The 22,686-nt window shown below is 38.3% G+C and overlaps 2 protein-coding genes across 2 annotated transcripts in view; one reads left to right on the top strand and one right to left on the bottom strand.

Moving 5' to 3' along the window:
• The window catches only part of LOC126372447 (N-acetylneuraminate 9-O-acetyltransferase), a 397,639-nt gene that overhangs the window by 255,583 nt on the left and 119,370 nt on the right, over window positions 1-22,686 (bottom strand). The gene's annotated exons all lie outside the window — the stretch shown is intronic.
• LOC126372647 (uncharacterized) overlaps window positions 1-22,686 on the top strand; it is a 302,389-nt gene that overhangs the window by 181,785 nt on the left and 97,918 nt on the right. The window contains exon 7 of the mRNA XM_050018495.1: window positions 10,951-11,136. Within this exon, the coding sequence (XP_049874452.1) occupies window positions 10,951-11,136 (186 nt within the window). The remainder of the gene's footprint in view (window positions 1-10,950; window positions 11,137-22,686) is intronic.

Genomic DNA, 22,686 nt, shown 5'->3' with positions numbered 1-22,686 from the left:
CATCTGTAAATTAAAATGAAACTGCCTGCTCCAGTTAAATTCAAATTCAAAATTACCCTTTTTCAGTACGTAACATAGTAACAGTGGCTGCAAGTTGTCTTTGATTACTTGTGGCTCTGCCCACCCCATTAGGGATTACGGGCGTGAGTTTATGTATGTATGTATGTATGTAACATAGTTACACTTTGAATCGTCAATTTTTACACAATGAACGTCTCATCCGCCTAAAACTACTGCAGCTTCTCACAACCTGTATAGCCGGGGAAAAGAAGCTGCAAGAAAAACCTCAGCACAGGGCTCTAGACGTTCTTCAAAAATTCTCCAAAAAATTTTCGGCCCGGGTTATTCTTTCGTTTTAAAATTAAATTGTTGACAATCATCCGTCCCTTTCCTTTTCGGTGGATAAGAAAAAGACGGGTATAACTTAAAATAAAATTAAGAGGTGTCTGCAGGAATCGGGGCCTACGTTTACCTATATGTTTACCTATATGTTTACCTATATGTTTACCTATATGTTAAAAGAACAACCTACATAAAATAAGTACATTTAACTACATATTTATGAAAATGACGGGTATAACTTAAAATACAATTAAGAGGTGTCTGCAGGAATCGGGGCCTACGTTTACCTATATGTTTACCTACGTATATGTTTACCTACAAAAATAAAAAGGGACTGCGGTATCGGACAGAAGTATATTCACTCGGTAACATATTTCGAAGGGTGGTGAATGGATTACGTCCGAAGTCACGAGGGCAGTGATTAATTGATAAGAATGCCTTGACCCACTTAGGGGGGTTGCATAGATTATAATACAAACAAAGAATAACGCCAATAGCCTCCATGGTTTAGTGGTTAGAGGTTTCGAGGTCCGCATTCGATTCCCGGTGGGGACAATGTCGAAATCACTTTGTGAGACTGTCCTTTGTTTGGCTAAGAGATTGGTTGATTCAGGTAATTGTCCGAAAAATAAAGATGATTCCGTGCTAAGGCACATTAAGCCGTTGGCGCCGACCGGGACCGGGTGGATAATATACATACGTTATTGCACACTAACAGAACGTACACTTTATACAATGTATAACTTCAGTACAGACTGACTATAGTAAGATCCAGAAGCGAGGTCTTCGCCTGATACGAATTTGTACGGGGCGGAAAGTTTGTTCAGAGAGACCCTTCTACATGTAGTATTATTTTTATTCTATGCCAATGTTCCGAAAGAATGAAACAGAAAGTTCGGTGAGTTTTTGGTACATAATTAACCTTGCGATAGATGTACCTCAGACAACCCCAAATGTTCGTGCGTCACCCAAAAGAGTCCACATCGTCACTGGAAAGGCAAAATTACATAAGCGCCAAATATCCTAAAATAGCAGTACCTGTTATAATATGTATTGCTAAATATAGAGAATGAAAAACAATGTAAACTTACGTTGACGTCATATTAATTGGATAAACGGGTAAAAAGTTATGATAAAAAAACGCAAAAATACTTTAAACCGCTTTTTCTTGAAATTGCATTTTGGCGCTTACGTAATTTTGCCTTTTCAGTGACGACATAATATCAGCGTCGTGGTTCACGCCGCGACTTGTGCTGAGTGAGGCCCTTTTATCTCAGGACGTCCACTAACACCTTACGATCATTTCGACAAACATCCGCCTTGCTTTTTTTTGGAATTGTTTACTGGAAATTTTATATAACGTTATTGTCTTTTTTATGTGTGTGGCGCGCTTTTATAAAAAACTATTTCTCATCATCATCATCACCAGCCCATTAACGTCCCCACTGCTGGGGCACGGGCCTTCCCTATGAATGGATAGGGAGATCGGGCCTTAAACCACCACGCGGGCCCAGTGCGGATTAGTGGTTATTAACGACTGCTAATGCAGCCGGGACCAATGGCTAACGTGCCTTCCGAAGCACGGAGGAGCTCGAGATGATTTTTTTTTTGTGGTCACCCATCCTATGACCGGCCTTTGCGAAAGTTGCTTAACTTCAACAATCGCAGACCGAGCGCGTTTACTGCTGCGCCACTGAGCTCCTCAAACTATTTCTATTCTATTCTATTATATTCTATAATTGGGATATAGTCGTGGTCTGAATAGGTCGACGTTTCTCCTAAACCTATGGCGGTCGTTGAGTAAATATTGAATTGAAACGGACTTTATACTGTCGACTGTACCGTTTACGTTTAATTTGCTTCAGCCTGAGGCTTCGGGTGGTTGAAAAACACTGAAAACTCGTTAATACCTGAATGTTGGCTGTGAGTGAAAATTATTTATGTTGGTAGGTAACCTTTGTGTAAAATATAGGTACTTACGCATTTCGTTTCTCTATTTAAAAAGCGTATTATGTGCTCCAGAAGTAATCTCTTTTGTTAACCATTATAAAATATAATTAAAAAAGAGTAACGTATAAAACATATTTTTAAAATTTACGTACAATAATTTCAGCATGATTCTCTACTTTTTTAAGAACGTGAATATTAAAACAAACCAAAGAGTTTATACCGCCCGTAATAAGGCTTACTTATACATTTATTTTTGATGTGGTACGACTAATAGATGAGCCGTGGTAGCCTAGTTGAAAGAACGCCTGATTCTCACTGTAAGGTCGCAGGTTCGAATCCAGCATGGGCCTAAACCAATGATTTTCGAAATCGTGTTTTGAATTCATGTTTCGGTCATAAATGATTATCACGTGCTCAGCAGTGAAGGAAAACATCGTGAGGAGACCCACCCGTGAAATGCGAATTTGGAGATATCTGACCTAACCTGTATTGGGCTGGTTTTCCCTTCGTGAGTTGGAAGGTCAGGCAGTCGCTTCTGTAAAAAACCGGACCTGTCAAATCTTCAGGTTAAGTAAGCGATAATGCTAGCGAGATGATGATGTTTGACTGATAGATGGCTGGACAAATGTGAAGGTTCGCGCCCAACTGGGCACCTTCAGGACTGTTGTCTTAAATTTTGTACCGGGTGAGAGCCCTCGACGCTCCCCATTTGTCCAACCAAGTAATTTCTGCCATTTGTGGAAAATCTACAATAAGTTACATCTAAAAATCATACTTAAATAAAAATCTGTCTTGATAGGTGATCAGCTCACTCACTATATGAAAGTCCTTCTTGTTAGGTTTGCATGAATTCCTACAATATAAATAAAATGTTATTATTATTATCTTACATTCTTGACATATCTAATAATTTTGTTTGCCTTGTGTAATTGTCTTGTTATTCTATATTTTTGACATGTCCTATAATTTTTGTTTGTTTTGTGTAATTGTCCAAAATTGCATAATTTGTGTATTGCCGAAGAAATCTGTGACATACTCAGTTTATTTATGACCTAATGGCGAAAATTGTGACAAATATGTTGATATTTATTATTTAAGTTCCATGTAATGTGTATTTTAAAACTTGTGTATGCCTGCAAAGGTAGTATTTAGAGGACGATTTAATAATGTAAATAACAACTGCAAATGTAAATGACCTAAATATCTAGCACAATAAAGACATTGATTGATTGATTGATTGATTAGAAAGGACACCATCCCTCTGTCGGGTTTTACGACATGCCCGGGAAGATGAGCAACTGGAAAATAAACGTGGCGGTAAATAATGCATACGTAAGATGTGACACGTTTACACGTGTTACGAAACACAACGGCACGAACACGAAGTACTGCAGAGCTGTACTGTATTGTAACCTGTTTAAATTCGAACCACAGAGCAGGGAATCTTTCGCTTGGCAGCTACTAGACATGTCCGCTTAGAAATAGAGTATCAAGCGTTTTACCATGGCGCTTGCTATATTTTGGGTTAAAATATAATGTTATATTATTAATCTATTATGAATTTGAATTGATGTTCATTGAGGATCATAAGTAATTGATATCACGTGGTTTACAGGATTTGTGCCGAGTTAATGGCAATAGACTCGCTCCCTATTACATGGAACATAAACATAGCTGGCGCAGAGTGGTTGCGTATATTATACACCTCTGCCTACCCCTTTTGGGATACGTGAAACTCTGTTATATTATATTATATAATTAACCCTTTCACGGACTGATACTATGGGTCATTGGTGGTTCATAATAGGTAGTATGACACCTTGGAATCGGAACGTCCGTAGACGTTCTGTCCGTGAAAGTGTTAACATACCTTCACCTGGCAATAAATTTATTTTATTCTTATTCTATTCTTCTTCTTCACACAAATTAATTCATTTTAAGGCCATTGCCTATCAGCCAATCACAAAGACCTCCGCCTCTAGTAGCAACCGCCTGGAATTTGCTTCCGTAGTCTGTGGTCGCAACTCGTGTTGCATAATAATTAATATTTGTTTCTCAAGCGTATAATCTATCACTCTGCAACTTATTTCTGAAGCTTACAAAGTTTGAAACCCACTTATCTTGTTCTTTAGAAATTGCTGCTGTTACCTGTAATAGGAAATCGTTATTCAGTCGATATTACCGAGCTTTCTGGTAGACCAACGTAATTGATGGCCGTATTGCCGTCTATAATGGTCGCGCCAAGTGGGTTAGTGAAAACTGCACTTAAGATGAATTAATAACTCATTGGTGCACTTCCTACGCCGGGGTATAGAATAAGGGTTAATATACTGCGTATAGAACGGCAACTCTCCGCTCCCCACCGGCTTTTGAGCTAGGTTTACCTCACCCCCCTCGAACATAGTTTAGACTAGAATCGTAGAGAGTCAATCGTCACACACACAGATGCGCATGTACGATAATGTCAATGTGCAGTGTCTGTGTAAAACGAGGTTGTTTGTATGAAGTGTCCGGGACTAAAGTAGTATTCGCTGCGGGCTGTCCGGTTGTGGAACTCTCTGCCTGAGTCTGTCAGGAGGGCTCCTTCTCTGGACTGTTTCAGGGCAAGAGTGAAGGCGCTTTTCCTGCAGGCATAACTTGAAAGTGGTTTTCTTTTTCTCCTTATATGTATTATATTGTATAGGCTATTTGTATGTATGTTTATGTATGCGTGTATATATGTGTGTATGTTTATATATATATTGTATTTTTTATATTATTTCTTTAGATAAGTATATATTATTTATTATTCATATATTTTTTTTTTGTTATGTATCATTATATGTTTATTGCACCAGCCCGTGCTCCAATGAATAATCTTCTTTCACCCTAAGGTTGCCTGGCAGAAATTGCTGTTTAGCAATAAGGCCGCCTAGTGTGCTTATGTTTTATTCTTATGTTTATGTCCTTTGTATATGTTGTTGTGCAATAAAGTATTATTGATTGATTGATTATTATTTTTTTTATTCTTTGCCAATGTTCCGAAAGAATGGTCGAAGAGAAAGATCGGTGAGGTGTTGGTACTTAATTAACCTTGCGATAAATGTACCTCTGACAATCCCAATTGGGATATAGTAATAATTATTATTAATAGCCATGTTCCACTGCAGGGCAAAGGCCTCTCTTCCCTTCTTCCACTCCTCCCTGTCCCCTGCTTGTTCGTGCCACTGTTTCGAAAAGCGGTCTAACTCGTCGCGCCATCTTTTTCGTGGCCTTCCCCGACGTCTGACAGCATTTGCAGGAACCCACTCTGTAGCTTTTTTGACCCAGAGGTCATCGGGCATTCGGGCAACATGGTCTGAATCATCCCCCTCAGTATTCGTTACGATGTTACTAACACCCAGTATATATTTAAAATTCAAATATGTGTTAAACCACAGACCACAAAAAGTCACCAACACCAAAGTTCCGTCGTGTCCATAAGAAGCATAACAAAAGAACTATTTATTGTACTTTTCTCCATGTAGCGTATTATTATTATAAATTGTCCGAAAACTTTCGAGAACCCAAGTTCCAAGTATGCGCAGCGTATTTGGGACGTTACTCTGGGGACAAACAGGGGGAATGAAAGGGGGAGGATGTGGTAAAAGGGGACGGGGATGACCACAGACTTGTTGAGTGTAGTTACTGCGAAGTTCCCACTCTTGGTCAATTTGCTGAATATTGTGTGCATTATAATTGTTCAACAGTTGACTGCAACTGTACATGAGGGCAATTCTTTTTAGTTTACAAATCAAACCTGGTGTCAGGGATACTATTGAGCCGCCAAAGGCCCCTGACACATGTAACGACTACTTCAGCGTCAGTAAGTTGTAACCGGGACCAGTGGCTTAAGTGCTCCCCCAGGTTTTCTGAAGCACGGATTATCTTACTTTCGGACAATCAGGTGATCAGTCTGTAATTTTCTAATAAAATAAGGGATCACAATCTATTTTGATTACAGAGTTGATGAGGTTGGTAATCCACCCTCAGAACCCACACGATAGAAGAAGAGATTTAAAAATTAAAACGAATATGTAGTTTTCCACGAGTACGACCCTACAACATACATACATACATAAACTCACGCCTATTTCCCACCGGGGTAAGCAGAGACTATAGAATACCCGACCCACGACCCTAAATAAAAAACAAATAAATAAGTAAAACTCATCAAAGGTAAAAAAAAATGTTTTATTACTTTTTAGGGCGCGATTTTCAGTCAGGTTTTAGTTTTTTAAACAATTTTTCTTGCTTTTTCTTTTTTATATATATATAATTATGATTTTGTAGATCAACTCCTCACAGTAGTACCTTGCGCACGGCACGCGGCGCGAATTATATCAAGCTCTTCTGGCATCTATCCACATCGTTTGTCTTTCGAATTCTCAATTCGAATTTGAAACCGACGTTCGAAATACTGTGTTGCCATGCTCTGCGACAAATACAAATAAGTTTAAACATTCTAGCCAAGCATACAAAGTGTTGCTGACAGTATTCACATGTAAAAGACTAAACAACACAAGTTACCCTGTTTCTCACAACTTTACACATTCTTAACTGACTTTATGCTAACAAACTGCTGACTAAATCTTTTAAGTTGTCTCTAAAACTACGTTTATACTAAAATTTCCGTACAATTCGCTGGAATAGTTTCCACCATAATTTTACGAGATTTAGGTACTATTTACAATGCATTTGCGGAAGCGAGAGCGATTTTTGACAGCTTGTTGGATTAGCGATAAACAATCATAAAATATGTACGATATAATTAAAGCGTTCGTGAAAGCGATAAAAGGTTTTTTTTGACGTAACTTATTGTAGATTTGCCGCAGATGGCATTAACTACTTGGTCGGACAAATGGGGAGCGCTCAAGGCTCTTACCCGGTATAACGTTTAAAATAACAAGCCTGAGGGTGCCCAGTTGGGCGCGAACCTCGGCTCAGGGCGTCGTCTGGGAGGAAAAATATTTGAAAGAATTAGTCGACCCCAGCGGGTCGTTAGCGATAAACGCTGATTGAGGGAAATCGTCGACCACGCCGACGGGGTTGGTATCGGGGTATCGATAGAAGACATGTTTACGCAATTTCATACTAACCGTTTTTTTTCCGCTCCCGCGCAGCGCGTCTTATAATTAAGCTACATCTCGTAGCTACCCACTACGGCGTAGTCGAATCGTAGCGCGTAGCAGTGCTATAATAATGGAATGACGTCGTATTTCTTTATAATGGCGCAAATGCCTATTATTTCTACGTATCTTAAGATATTTAGGACAACTGTGAGCCGTAAACGCAAGGCATTGGTAACAAAATGAATTAAGCATTATAATTCCATAATTAATCAATTTTATTAACACTGCATCTTTCAAGGATTGTGTCAATGTTGCTACCGGTTACCCAAGAAGCCATGTTTTTCTTTCTTAGTAGATTTCTTAGGAGACGAACCTTGGTCTTAAACGTGTAAAACGAGGTTGCCCAGGGGGAACAGAGTCATCTTCTGCCCTCCACTGAGGCAACTCCTGTTCGGCGCGTCATTGCCTCGGGGGTGGGCGCCTCTTACTTCAGAAGGCCGGTGTGAGATGGTCGCTGAGTTCGGATAGGGACCCAAACATACGGAGTAAAACGTAAAATTATAACATATGTATATCGTAAAATTAAAATGACAAATAGAATAGAAATAATAAAAAAACTCTCATATTTGGAAATAGCGTTTAATAAAACTGCCAATTCAACAGACAATTTTGAAGTTTGAAAAATCTTTTTTTCTTTTTTTTTTATTTCAATAAAAAAAAATATTATTATTGGATTATTTGACGATTACACACGTAAGGTCTTGAATTGTTAATTTCTAATTGTATTAATGTTTAATTTGTAATTTTGTAGAGGTAGTCTTAGATTTTTTTTTTCAATAAAGTATTTGCTATATTAATAATATACTTACCCATTTACCGAGAAAAAGACAAAACAGTAAAAAAAGAATCGCCGCCGATTAAATAAAATAATTACTCAGCTCTGTCGGGTGATTTCTCTTCAATAGACGCTCTGATATTAATTTTATAACCGTAATTAATACCGGAGGCAAGAATTAAATAAAAGTGGAGATTTTCCTTAATGAAAACCGTCTCGAATGGAAACGGACAGACCGTAAAATCGTGCTTAGTAATTAAAACGCTGCAAAAAATATTGCATTTTCCTTCTCTACTTGACTAAGTTACCCCGGACTCTGCATACGATATTCTTACTCTTTGCCGGATAACGCTGTAAGTGTGAGCGAGACACAGTTTGCGTGCTTTCCTTCTTACTCCTTTAATTCTCAGGTTTGCTGAGGTTGACCATCTACCTCTGCATTGGAGACTTGAGCCCTATCACTTTAAAACGATCTAGATAGATCGATATGAATTTAGGCTGATATAGATATCTCTCTTTATTTAAGAGCTGCGCTCTTGTCGGTGGTGTAATCGCCTTCAATACTCCATAGATAGGGCGTGTAGAATGGTGGTTGCCCCAATCGCTTTCCGTTCCGCAGTACAATTACTCAATCTCCATAATCCATTTCCTCAACCTCTAACCAGTACTGATACCGCACGAGAGGGAGATATATCCTAAATTCATATCCAATTTTGGACGTAGGCCTCTTCCATGTTTTTCCACTTCCGACGATGTATACTACATCTTGATGTATACTACTGTTCGTATACTACATTTTACTGTTTCTAGCATGTGAATCTATTCTATAACAAACAAGTTACAGGGGCTTCTCTAAAAGTTTTTATTTATTTATAAGAAAATAATCAAAATATCTCAAAATGAAGAACTAATTATGGAAACGACATACAAATAATAATAAGCAGCCATCCTTAACACCTGTCGGATGGTACGCAAATTCCTGTCCTCCGACATTGACATGATTGAACGCACAGATACATAATTATTATACCCTCCTTCCAGTGGCACTTGGTCTGTGACCCGTGTCTCTGGTAAATGCCCTCCGAAAGAGGAGATAAACTGTAGTTTAAAAAAATAATAATAAAGAGGAGATAAACTATAGTTTAAAAAATAATAATAATAATCTTTATTGAACATAGTATTACAATTTTACATTAATAAAAATACAGACAACTATAATAATAATGACTAATTACTGTAGATATGCGGCGGTCCCTGCACTAAGCTCAGCTTGTATCGCAGGGGCCAGAGTACGATTTCCTATGTTAGGATTTACAAAATGGACACACGGACAGAATGCAGAGCACTATGAACACTTGTGATGGGAATGCCTCGCTCTTCCAACGCAATCAGTCAATTAGATTTACACTATACTGTCTAGGATTCTAACAGCCTCCGTGGTCTAGTGGTTAGAGCGTTAGGCTCATGATCTGGAGGTCCGGGTTCGATTCCCGATGGGGACATTGTCGAAATCACTTTGTGAGACTGTCCTTTGTTTGGTAAGGACTTTTCAGGCTTGAATCACCTGATTGTCCGAAAAAGTAAGATGATTCCGTGCTTCGGAGGGCACGTTAAGCCGTTGGTCCCGGCTATTAGCCGTAAAAACACCTCCACCAACCCGCAGTGGAGCAGCGTGGTGGAGTATGCTCCATACACCCTCCAGTTGATTGAGGGGAGGCCTGTGCCCAGCAGTGGGACGTATATAGGCTGTTTATGATGATGATGTCTAGGATTATCCAAAACTTAGGTAAATTAAACATATACGTGTGTGTGAGTCCGTGTGCGTGTGTGTGTAACCTTGAGTAACAAGTGTGTCCTTTGCTAATACATCATCAACTTCAGTGGCGGTCATACGTCAGTGCGAACGGTGCGACCGCACCGGGCCCCAAAACAGAGGGGGCGCCAAAATCAACCGAACTTGGTCCACCCTGGCCGCAAACTAACTTTATCCAGTTACATTGCAGCCATATAAACATTTTTAAAAGATTTAAGTAGATACATTTCTAGGAGTCTTCAAGGCTAGAATGAATAGGCATTTGCTTAATAAGCGTGATACACCCCAGACCACATCGTCACTTATCATCAGGGGCTTGTTTAATAAAACTTACAATTGTAAAATACAACGACAATTTGGTGTTCATTACGTAGCTAATATGAAACTGCAAAATATTCGTGATCACACACTCCGCAATGTACATCAAATTGTCATTGTAATTTACAATTGTATGTTTTATTAAACAGGCACCAGGTGAAATTGTGGTCAAAGGCGAGCCTATAAAAAAAGAAATCTTTATTTAACAAAATTTTAGTTACATAGTGGCCGAGACTTCCCATTGAGTAATCCTAGAATACTTGTGGCGGGAATGTCTCGCAATTCCCAAGGGGTAGGTACAGTTTGTGAGTATATTATTTAAAAAATAAATGTTTGCTGACAGATTGGGTCCTTGGTCTGCGTAAACACATCAAATCAAATCAATTTATTTGCGAGAACACATGAAATACTTGTGCGTGTACTTGTGTTTTGTGCTTATGTTTTATTCGTATGTTTATGTCCTTTGTATTATGTTGTTGTGCAATAAAGTATTATTGATTGATTGATTGATTGATTGATTAATTGATTGATTGATTGATTGATTGAAATACAAAAAGGTGGTAAAATAATCACATCACTGAAAAAAAAATGTTTGCCGACAGACTGGTTCCCTGGTTGGCGTAAACACAGCAGTCAACCCAACGACGATGGTACGTCAGGCCAGGACTGCGTGGAGGCGCGGCGTGAGTTCCCCCCGCGCCCGCCCCCCACCGACCCTACCTTCATGTGGAACGATAGAGGGTGCCGCGAGCATAACTACTTCGTGTGCGAACGGCCTTCTGTTGACGGTGAGTTTTCTTTTTTATTTTTTTAAAGTAGCAGATTATTATAAAGCACATTTTGTCAATAGACAATACAATACAAATACACTTTATTGCACCAAAATAAAAATAAATGAAGGAGGTGAGGAGGTTATTTTTTTAAGAAAAATTGTACCTTTTTTGGAATAAATAAATAAAAAAAAAGGTGAAGTGAGGATAGACCTCGGGGTCTAAAAAGGCCGTAATTTAGCCCGTGCGAATTTTAAATATTGTAACCAATATTGTACACAGATCGGATTATAAACACAATTAGACCACGCAAGACATGTTACATGTGCAATGAAGAATTATAAGACGCTAATCTAGAAATAGACGCCAGTCTAAGATGATCCAAAAACAATCTCATTTTATCGAAATACGTCGAAATTAGCACAACATCGTGGGTAAACCATACATATCGGTTTATAAACACAATAAGACCACGCAAGACATGTTACATGTGCAATGAAGAATTATAAGACGCTAATCTAGAAATAGAAGGCAGTCTAAGATGATCCAAAAACAATATAATTTTATGGAAATACGTCGAAATTAGCAAAACATCGTGGGTAAACCATATAAAGGTGGCAAGTTACGGTAAAATTAGCACAGGATCGTGGGTAGACCGACCATATACTATAGATTTGGCAAGGTTATGATGAAATTAGAACAGAATCGTTGTGGATAGCGTAATAAAGAAGAGGGAAAATAATACAAAGATGTTTTGATCAGTGCGCATCTTCACAAAAGACAACACAACCTCTGAGATTAAAAAGGAAATTACAACGGACCCATTTCAACGGTATTCATGTCTTTGTTTTGATTTGTCAGAAAGTAATGTTGTATTAATTTATTTATAAAGTACAGCCACATTAAAACATTTTTACATTTAGAAGGTTACGGTATTGTACGACTGATATATATGACAATTACGGCGTATAACTTATACAATTAAGGGTAAATATTTAAAAATAAAGTAGAATTAAAATTATATACATAAACGGCCTATATACGTCCCACTGCTGGGCACAGGCCTCTCCTCAATCAACCGGAGGGGGTACGGAGCATACTCCACCACGCTGCTCCAATGCGGGTTGGTGGAGGTGTTTTTACGGCTAATAGCCGGGACCAACGGCTTAACGTGCCCTCCGAAGCACGGAATCATCTTACTTTTTCGGACAATCAGGTGATTCAAGCCTGAAAAGTCCTTACCAAACAAAGGACAGTCTCACAAAGTGATTTCGACAATGTCCCCATCGGGAATCGAACCCATACTTTACCCATACTTTAATGAGCACAATGGACACAAGATACAGAAATAAAAGAAAGAAATAAAAAATCGACTCAACCTAGTTCCCCATAGGCTGGAAAAAGTCACGCGTAACATTCACGCTATGGGTCCTTACGTATATAATAGACTACCAAAGGACATCACAGATGCTAATAATATTAAACTTTTTACATTTTAATTAATATTAAAGCGTTGTAAAATATAGTGGAGTCAATAAAGCCGGTACTTCCTAACTAACTTCTTATTTGCCAGGGACAAGTCCGATTTTGAGGATTTTTCTTTTGTAGGAGTAGTTTTTTTTATATTATTTAAACTCAGAAACATCTTGAGCGGTAAATATTTCGGTCCTATAAAAAAAATGTTTGAATTTTTATTCCAACGAAAAACTGATTTTAAGTAATAAAACCCCTAAACCGTTTTTGCGTCTGTCCGTTTATCAAAGATCCTTAGAGGATCTCAAAGTGTGAAATGACATAAAAAACTACCCCGACAAAAGAAAAAAACATCCGTCCTTTTCCTTTTCGGCGGATAAGAAAATGACAGGTATAACTTTAAAAAAAATTGGATGGTGTCTGCAGGAATTAGCGCCACATACATACTTCAAGCATTAAACTGGTCTTGCTTTCATGACCAGTTTAATACCAAAGCTAAGGCGAGTAAAGTCTGCGAGTACGTTTTGATGTATGGTACATGTCCCTGCTTAGTGTAGAGCCGTCGTAAAACGTTATAATGTTAAAGTTATAGTCGTGGTTGAACTGAGTCTGGTTTTAGCGCGTGTGCAATGTGGAAGGTGTCAGAGTTCTCTAAGCTAACACACTGGTTGCGGCTTACATTAAATCGTGCGACAGACATATACATTATTCAATAATATTTTAATATATATATTCTCGTATACTATATACTTTACTTTATACTATATATAAGCTCACGACTATGCCATTTGACAAAATAGTTACTGCAACGTCGCTGTTATAGTGTAAATGAATAATAAATTTTAATTATTATCGGATTTTTATCAAAAAAAATACTTTTGTTTGCTAGTTTCTTACGAAAAGAAATGATAAAATTGCAGCATATCACATAAAATATATATTGCCGGTAAAGTGGCTATCGAATTTGGGAAGCAGTAGTTCTGTCGTAGTTATCTGTTAGCAGGAGTAGTAAAAGAGAGCGGGGTTGAAACGGCGACAGCGGTTCTCATGTAAAATGCGCGTTAGGGCCTTTCCATCCTTTTTCTTCTATATCCTATTCCATATCTTTCCTTGGGTACATTAATCACAAGATTAGCTAGCTTATGGGTCGTGAACTTATGTCATGTGTGTTATGCATTTCAACATTGTAGCGTCAAAGAACGTACTCTAATAAGTTTTTTTATCGTGACTTATTGTAGATTTGTCGCGCATTAACTACTTGGCCGGACAAATGGGGAGCGCTGAAGGCTCTTACCCGGTACAACATTTAAGACAACAGGCCTGAGAGTACCCAGTTGGGCGCGAACTTCGGCTCACGGCGTCGTTGAGAGGAAAAATATTTTAAAGAATTACGATTAATTCTTCCCTCAATCAGCGCTTATCAGCGCTTAGGGTCGATACCCTAGCGGATCGATAGCGATAAGCGCTGATTGAGGGAAATCGTCGACCACGCCGGCGGGGTCGATATCGGGGTCCTGAAGTGTTTGGTGTCGCGAGCTGATTGGCTGCCGCTTTGGCTAGACTAAGTAAGTTCTCTAATAAGTATGTCAGTAAAAGAGGCATACAAAACCCATATTGACGCGTCCCCGTATTCCGTACTTTACATTTTTCCGCATTATACCCATCTCACTCGTACATCACTAACGGTAATGTGAGAGTCATTTGGCCGATGACAACCCCCCTCTACACCCCTCATATACCTCGAGTGCCTTTCGTTTGTGATACATCTGGGTCAAAGTAGAGTTACAGGGTTACAGGGGGAAGGGGGTTTTGGTTACCTTTGTTATATTTATTCTACGCATAACAAGGAAACAAAAATAAAATAAAAACATATAACGTAAGCTGGGGTTATCTCTAAAAGAGATCTCTCCCTGCCAAACCTGCGTGATGGGAAATATCATGGGGTTTAGGTTAGGTTAGGCTTTGGCTCATGTAACGACTTACTTACATCGGTAAGTAGTAGCCGGGGCCAACGGCTTAACGTGCCGTGCGTGCTTAGTGTACCTTAAACAAGAAAGAAAAAAACTCAAAATGTAATAGTTATGTAAAGGAACATACTACCCATGAAAATGTTAGAGTTTTTTAAAATTTCAGTCCTATACGTTTGCAAGGGAAACCACTGCCCCATTTTTCCCTAAAACGTAGCATGGAGAATGCTACACCGACAAGAGCGTGGCTCTTATATCGAGAGATGATGATGATGACGTTTGCGACGGAAAATTCCACACGAGCTGAATCATCGCCCTCAGTATTCAGCACAGTGTCAATCATACCCTGAATATTATTTAAATAAAACACTGTCATAGAAAACCGACAATAACTTAATCATTTTATTACAAATTAAAGGTCAAAGGCGAATAAAACTTCTTTTCTGCCATCTTTTATTAATGTTGTTAACATAATTCTGTCTCTAATTATAGTTAAAGCAAAATTCTTAAAAGTTCTCTCATAAATCACGGTTCAAATCATCGTCTTCCGTTATAATAATTACCATAAAGTTGGGAATTTTATCATCGAAGTTGAATCTTTTTATGGAGTGAAGAACCTTTTTATTAGGCAGCCAAATTACTAAATTGTATAACAATGTTTTATGTTTTTTTTTTCTAAGAACATCTACGATCCTGTGTCGAGGTTTTTCTTGCAGCTTATTTTAGCTTGGCTTTACAGGTTGTGAGAAACTGCAGTAGTTTAAGCGGATGAGACGTTCGTTATTTAAAAAGTGACGATTCAAAATGTTACCTACTGAATAAAGATATTTTTGAATTTGAATATAAATTAGTGTCTCTCTCTCTCTCTATTTAAGAGCTGCGCTCTTGTCGGTGGAGTAACCGCCATTCCTCTCTTCTTCCCGCCAAAACCTTCACCTCCCGATACGACACGACCTGCACCTTCTCTTTTATTTGTTTCATAAATGTTATCCTAGGTCTACCCCTTCCTCAAAATTAAAAAAAAGCAAAATTAGTGTCATGCATAAAATATTCTAAATATGTAAGGGTGGTATTGGTAAACTAATCTCAGCTTCGAGACTGCTCTCAAGATCATGTCAATGTGACAGTTCTTATATAAAAACAGGGACTTGAGCATGATCTTGAGGGCAGTCTCAGCTGAGATTAGTTTATTAATACCACCCTTAGAGTGTTATGTTACGAACATAGCCGTGCTACATTGGGATGTTACTAAGTAGGCAAATCAATTACTTTTTACATAACAAAACCTCACGAGTAAATAGTTGGCGTAGTCAGAGATACATCCATCACAAGTTGAACTAAGTACCCACACTTCACCGCGCTTTCTGTGCCTCCTCTATACGTTAGCAGATGCATCTGTAGACGTCGGTCGGATCTGGCCAAGCAGTTAATGCCATCTACGGCAAATCTACAATAAGTCACGTCAAAAAAAAATTTAGACATAGAAGGGAAAACTTGCGCGTCTGCCGTAGGTATTAGGGTCTGCCGATGAGTCCGCCGCGAAAACGTATGTTTTTGGATTTTGAGGCACATATCAAAGGGGGTTTGATGCAAACGTCTACCGTCTGCCCACAGGACAGGCGACAACAATCGAGCTGATTCCAGTAGAAGTTTATTTTAAGTTATAAGTACCTGTCATTTTCCTCTGCGCCGAATAAGAAAGAGACGGTAAAAAGAGAAAGTAAAATTTATGGAACACACGTCAAATTTAGGCAGATATTCAAAAAATCTCCCAAAATTTTATATTGGCCAATAACCCGACAGAATTAAGTTGACAGCACGCTTCAAACGAGTTGCATAATATCAGCGAGATGCCTGTTTTTTTTAATAAATTAACAAGGGACGGATGATTGACAACTTCAACTTCTTTTCCGGCAGAAAAGAAAATGACGAATATAATTTAAAATAAAATTAACAGGTGTCTGCAGGAATCGGGGCCAATAACCTGTTAAAAAAAACAGTATCAGTCACTATATCTTCGCACAAGTCACAAAATCTTTTAAGAACCGTACACTTTTACCGATGTTCTTACGAACCCGTAAAATATATTTTATATCGTGTTAAAAATAAAAATAGCCATGTTTGTGCTTATAAATAGCATACGCAACAACTTTATAGTCCTGGGGGTAAAAGGGTGAATCTAACAGTCATTTTCCATATCTTTTTACGACGATGTTTCTTTTTATCATCTTACTTTTTTATTTATTCGGATAATAATTCGTAAAGTTTCAGTTCGTTTGCAAATTCCCAAACCTAATTTTGTTTATTACACATTTATTAAATAGTTTTTCTACTCCTCTACTTTAATCTGGCATTTAAATAACCAAAAAGTCTAATATAAGTACATACATAATTAAACTCTTTGAAAAAGTGTACGCTCTATGGCCTATAAAAGCATTGTTTACAAAGTGTAACTGTACTATAATGTCGCCAAAAAAGCATTGTTGTTGTTTTTTTTTTTTGACCTGGAAACTGGCACCTTTACTTTGTTTGGTGCCATAGATATACTATAAAAAAAAAGTATACATTTGCCGCCATTTTCCCGCGCGTTGGAAAATAATTTTTATAAATAAAATTTTTCTTTGTATAATTTTTGTTTCATTTAAAATTACGTCGTCGTAGAAAAAGTATTGTATGCAACGTTGTATAACTAGGTCAAAAAATGCTCGTGGCGTCTCTTATTGCGATGTTCGCCAAGGCTCACATCGCAACTCACGCCACTCGCATTTTTTGACCCTTCTTATACAACTGTTGCATAAAATACTATTATTGTACACAGGCCAGCGCATAAAAATAAATTCATTTTAAATGAGACAGAGAAAAATGCACTTAAAGATAATAACCACAGTGTTCTATAGAGAGATGCCGTGGGAGCATAGCCAGTGATACTGAAATATGCACACAAAACGATCATATCGAGACAACGATCGTATTATATATACTTTCTTAAACCGCGTTTAAACTTTGGTATCGCGCGACCACAACTACCGCTTGTGTTACTAACTTACAAAAGGCGGCCTAATTGCTAATTTAGCAATGTCTTCCAGGCAACCTTTGGTTGATATAATAATTATAATTAATTAAATAAGAATAATGGAGTGGACAGCGCAAAATAGGCAAATCAAAGTAATGTACTTCAACTACTTTATACTAAACAGATAAAGGAACATAAAGAATATCAAAAATAAATAATAAAAAAAATTATAAGTAACCACATAACCACAGAATACGAACATACTGTTAGACAGAAAAGAATCGATCAACCTAATCTCGACTGATACATCACTATGCTAATGAATCTCACAACACTAGCTTACATACATTGACAGATCTAATTCTTACCGCGCATTGGAGCTATTGTAAAATGTTATCTTTATTGAAATATAATCGGTAATTAATTGTTCCGAACTGAGTCATCAAAAGGCCACAAAGAAGCAATTCTAAAAAGCAATATTGCAATTTCACATTCGCTCATATAAAAGTAATAGCGTGATGACATTTATAAAATGTCAAATAGCAATTATTGCTTTTTTATTTGAATAGGCTAGTTTCCAACTAGTCAAATCAGTCAATTATGGTATGGAATTTGTATGAAAAAGCACACTGTGACGCCATAGAAAAACGTGATAAAATGTCGGACTTATTATTACTACTTACCTACGTTTTTCTTGATTAAAATTAATAAATAAGTTTAATAGAAAAAAGAAAATATTTTCCGTCAGTTTTAGATTTTTCTTTAGTAATCAGAATTTCATAATTTATCTTGAACTTAGTACATGATCCAATTGATTTGATGTGGCATTTTTAACCCTCTGGGTCGTTCTGTTTAGTAATACCTGTATTGTTGTGGAATCAGGGAGGAGAACAGTGTGACACTTATACGAAAAGTTATAAGGAAGAGGATAAAAAAATTATAAGAAGGGGAAAGTTAGTTAAGGAAGCGCTTCCTGAGTTTTACCACCCCCGGACTGGACACTGCATACAAAAAACCTCGTTTTACGCAGACACTACACAAAGACGTTATCGTCCACGCGCACCGGTGTATTTGACGTCTGCCGCCCATACGATTGAAGACTAAAGTAAGACCGAGGGGGTGAGGTAAACCTAGCTCAGCCGCTGGTGGGCAGCGGAGAGTTACCGTTCTATACGTAGTATGATTCTTTCAATGCTTTAGTCGACGTAGCATTCACCATGCTACTTTTTTAGGGAAAATGAGGGCAGTGGTTTCCCTCTTGCCTTCCGCCCTGCAGCACCCTATCTGAAACCATTCTGATGATTATTTCTTTATCTATAGCTTATTTTATGGTTGGTTGGTTTCCTTATTTTATGGTTTATATTGAGAAGGGAATGTTAGGTTGGGGGACACGTAGAGCGGATGAAGGATAATATGATTACGAAAGCGGTATATAACGCGAAGGTTGGGGGTAGGACTGGCAGAGGAAGACCTAGAAGGACGTACATTGACCAAATTGGAATTCCTTAGAAAAGGTTTAGTGCGATGTACTCTGAACCGGCGTGCGTGTATGAAATGATTGATGAATGTGAAGGAAGCAAGAGAAGTGTGTCAGGTTCGAAGCAGCTTACCCCGGTGGGAATTACGCGTGAGTTTCTGTATGTATGTATGTCTATGGTTTTACTTTAAATGAGTCTAATGATGGTACCCTTCTTACTGATTCAGGCAAAGAATTACCATCTCTCGGTAACAAAATCCCGATGCGGGTTAAGCCAATTGTCGACAAAAACCATTGAGCTGCCTAGAGTGCCGAGTCAAATCGCGTAAAGTCAGCTTAACACTACATTCCCGTACGTCGTAGAGACACGTATCTAAGGCTCAACGCAGACAAACATTACCGGGGCGGGAGTTTTTGTAATGCTCAAGTTGTTATGCTTTCGCTTTCAAATTCAAATTCAATATCTTTATTCAGTAGGTAACATAGTTACAATTTAAATCGTATTTTTTTACGTAACGAACGTCTCATCCGCCTAAAACTACTGCAGCTTCTCACAACCTGTATAGCCGGGAAAAAGAAGCTGCAAGAAAAACCTCGGCACAGGGCACTAGACGGTTTTTTAAAATATTGTTATATATTTTAGTAATTTGGCTGCTTATATCAGTTCCCACATAGTTAATCCCATGCATTCATGTCTTCTAGATAATCACCTTTTTTACAAAAAATCTGTTTAATTTAATTCATGTCTTAAAACTATTCAAAGGCAAATACTGAATGTCAGTGAGAATCCCATAACACTCCCTTAACACGTTGACAGTCCTTGTACAAAATGTTTTGACTCCCTTGTAAGTCCCGCATATCTGATGTAATTTCAGTTTTATTGGTAAAAGTAAAGCTGAATAAACAGATATTTTTGATTACAATATTTTTACTAAACCTTCAATTACTTGAGCCTTCCAAAAGGTGGCAAACCTTTGCTAAGTTACCTGGGATCCAAGTGGAGCGCCCACTCTTAGTGCGAACCGGGTTGTTTCTTAGTGACCCATGTATGGGTCACGGACGTATGGAGCTAGTCCGTCATGAGCCGCATATGGATCACTGGACTGCCAACGTGTTAACCACTTTAGCGCAGTCTGCATGACAACCGCACTGCGCGCGGCGCGATTTATATCGACGGCGGTTGCTGTGCAGATAAAGAGGTTACGGACCACGGGAGCTGTATGCATAGAACATAAAATTCTTCTAGATATAGTGACACAAAGAAAAGTTTTACTAGTCTAGTACCCATATGAGTATGTAGTAAACAGTAACATTAGGTACTGTTTACGCAAAAAGTAAATAACGAGCTGACGCTCAGTGGGTAGGCCCGTTACAAGGTGGACCGACGATCTGGTGAAGGTCGCGGGAAGCCGCTGGATGCGGGTAGTGCAGGACCGATCGTCGTGGAGATCCTTGGGGGAGGCCTATGCCCAGCAGTGGGCGTCGTACGGCTGATGATGATGAAATAACGAGCTGTATATTTACTTTTACATTTTTTTTTTTTTTTGTACTAAGTTACCAAAGAGTTTTGCCAGTTATAATATTTTATTGTCGATGTATGATTATTATATTGTGTTAAAATTTGCTTCCATTTCAAATAGCACTACTATTTCGTCAGAATTGTGGCGGGAATTTGTGTTATTCGAATTCATAGACACACCCTCAAACACACACATTCACATAGATTTCGTTGCACTTTCGCCTCCGGAACGCTCCCGGCACCGGCTCTGTGTGCATTGTAGCGACATGTCATATATCTAAACCCCTTTGTTCTTTTGTTTTGCTTTCTCATTCGTCCGGACATTTTTAGTGATTGTGCACTGTGGTTCGTAGATTTAGAAGTACAGCCTTTGTACGTAGATAATAGGTATATACACTGTTTTAAGTTTACGCGGTTATTATCATAATTAAAACACATAATAACGGGTTCCTACCGCGTGTAAATCAGGGAAATATGAGACTCCCGATATTTCGACACTATTTATTATTGATATTTCCCTGATTTAAACGCGGTAAGGACTCGGTATTATGTGTTTTAATAGGTATATAGGTCGCGTTTCGGTAATGGGTATGACTTGCATGATAAATGTTACAGACATGAAAATACTATTTTTAACGCGTCTATACGTGTGGATGAACTCACGCCAGCAAGATAACGAAAGAAAGAAGTCATCAAGTTGGTCTAACAGAAATCTCGGTGAAGCGTTTAGTTTGTTCACTGTCGAGTAAAAAAAAACAATTTACAGAAAGCAAATACGTCATTAAGTATCAAAAAACTGTAAACACACACACACACGTAAATCTTCTATCGTGTGGGTTGTGAGGTGAAGTACCAACCTCATTAACCCTGGTGTCAGGGTTTCTATTGAGCCGCCAAAGGCCCCTAACCTGGCTCATGTAACGACTACTTGCTTACATCAGTAAGTAGTACCGGGACCAACGGCTTAACGTGCCTTACGAAGCACGGATCATCTTACTTTCAGACAATCTGGTGATCGGCCAGTAATGTCCTACCCAAACTAGGGACCACAAAGTCATTTTTAGTGATATGTCCCCGTCGGGAATCGAACCCGGGTCCTCCGGATCGTGAGCCCAACGCTCAATCACTGGACCACGGAGGTCGTAAATCAAATCTGCAAAGTCTATTCTGTATTAATAAAGCATAAAATGTATGAAAACAAATCCGTCATAATACATTTTACATTAAATTTTGAAATTAAATCCTAACGCCTAAAAACACAGATCCATAACGTAATCGTATTAACTCATTGATCAAACTAACAAAACGAAAATTAATAAAACATGAAAAGTTAAATTCCATTTTCAAATCAAATATGTAAACGAATTTACTTCTCTTTAATTTGATTTGAAAATTTCACAGGTTAAAAAGAAATCGTAACCAATAAAGAAGTTATATTCTAAAATAATAAAAATAAATCGATCCAAAATCAATAAACAACACAATTCTAAAAAAAATAAACTTTTTAAATAACCGGCAATATTCAACCGGGCACAGGTAACAAAAAGTAATAAAGAAAGAAAATAAGTTCGAAATTTAAGCAGCAAGGATAAAAATAGAAATAGTTAATCCATGTGAAACGTAAAAGGGTGTATTAGGGGCGAGTCGGGTGTTGGCGCGACCTACTTCTCAGTGCATCGAACGAGCCGAGACCCGGCGCCCGGGCCGCTGCGGTTACTTCGGTTCTACTACCTACACAAAACAACTCATAAATACTCCTATCAAAGCTGGGGGAATAACATTTGAATAAAATCAGTATATTTTATGGGGGTGACATACTTAGAAACATCCCTCTAAAAAATAAAGATTAAAAAAAATACCGTCATGCTTCTGAATAAAAATTGGCACCAAAAATAATTGGAACCCATGGAGTATAATATTCTCTATATTACACTCCCCGATACCGACCCCGCCGGCTTGGTCAACGATTTCCCTCAATCAGCGCTCATCGATATCGACCCATTAGGGTCGATAATTTTTTGACGCCCTGAGGCGAGGTTCGCGCCCAACTGGGCACCCTCAGGCCTGTTGTCTCAAACGTTGTACCGGCTGAGAGCCTTCAGCGCTCCCCATTTATCCA

The sequence above is a fragment of the Pectinophora gossypiella genome, chromosome 14 (genome assembly GCF_024362695.1).
Source record: "Pectinophora gossypiella chromosome 14, ilPecGoss1.1, whole genome shotgun sequence".
Classification (NCBI taxonomy): domain Eukaryota; kingdom Metazoa; phylum Arthropoda; class Insecta; order Lepidoptera; family Gelechiidae; genus Pectinophora; species Pectinophora gossypiella.
This window is presented reverse-complemented; position numbering and strand designations above follow the sequence as displayed.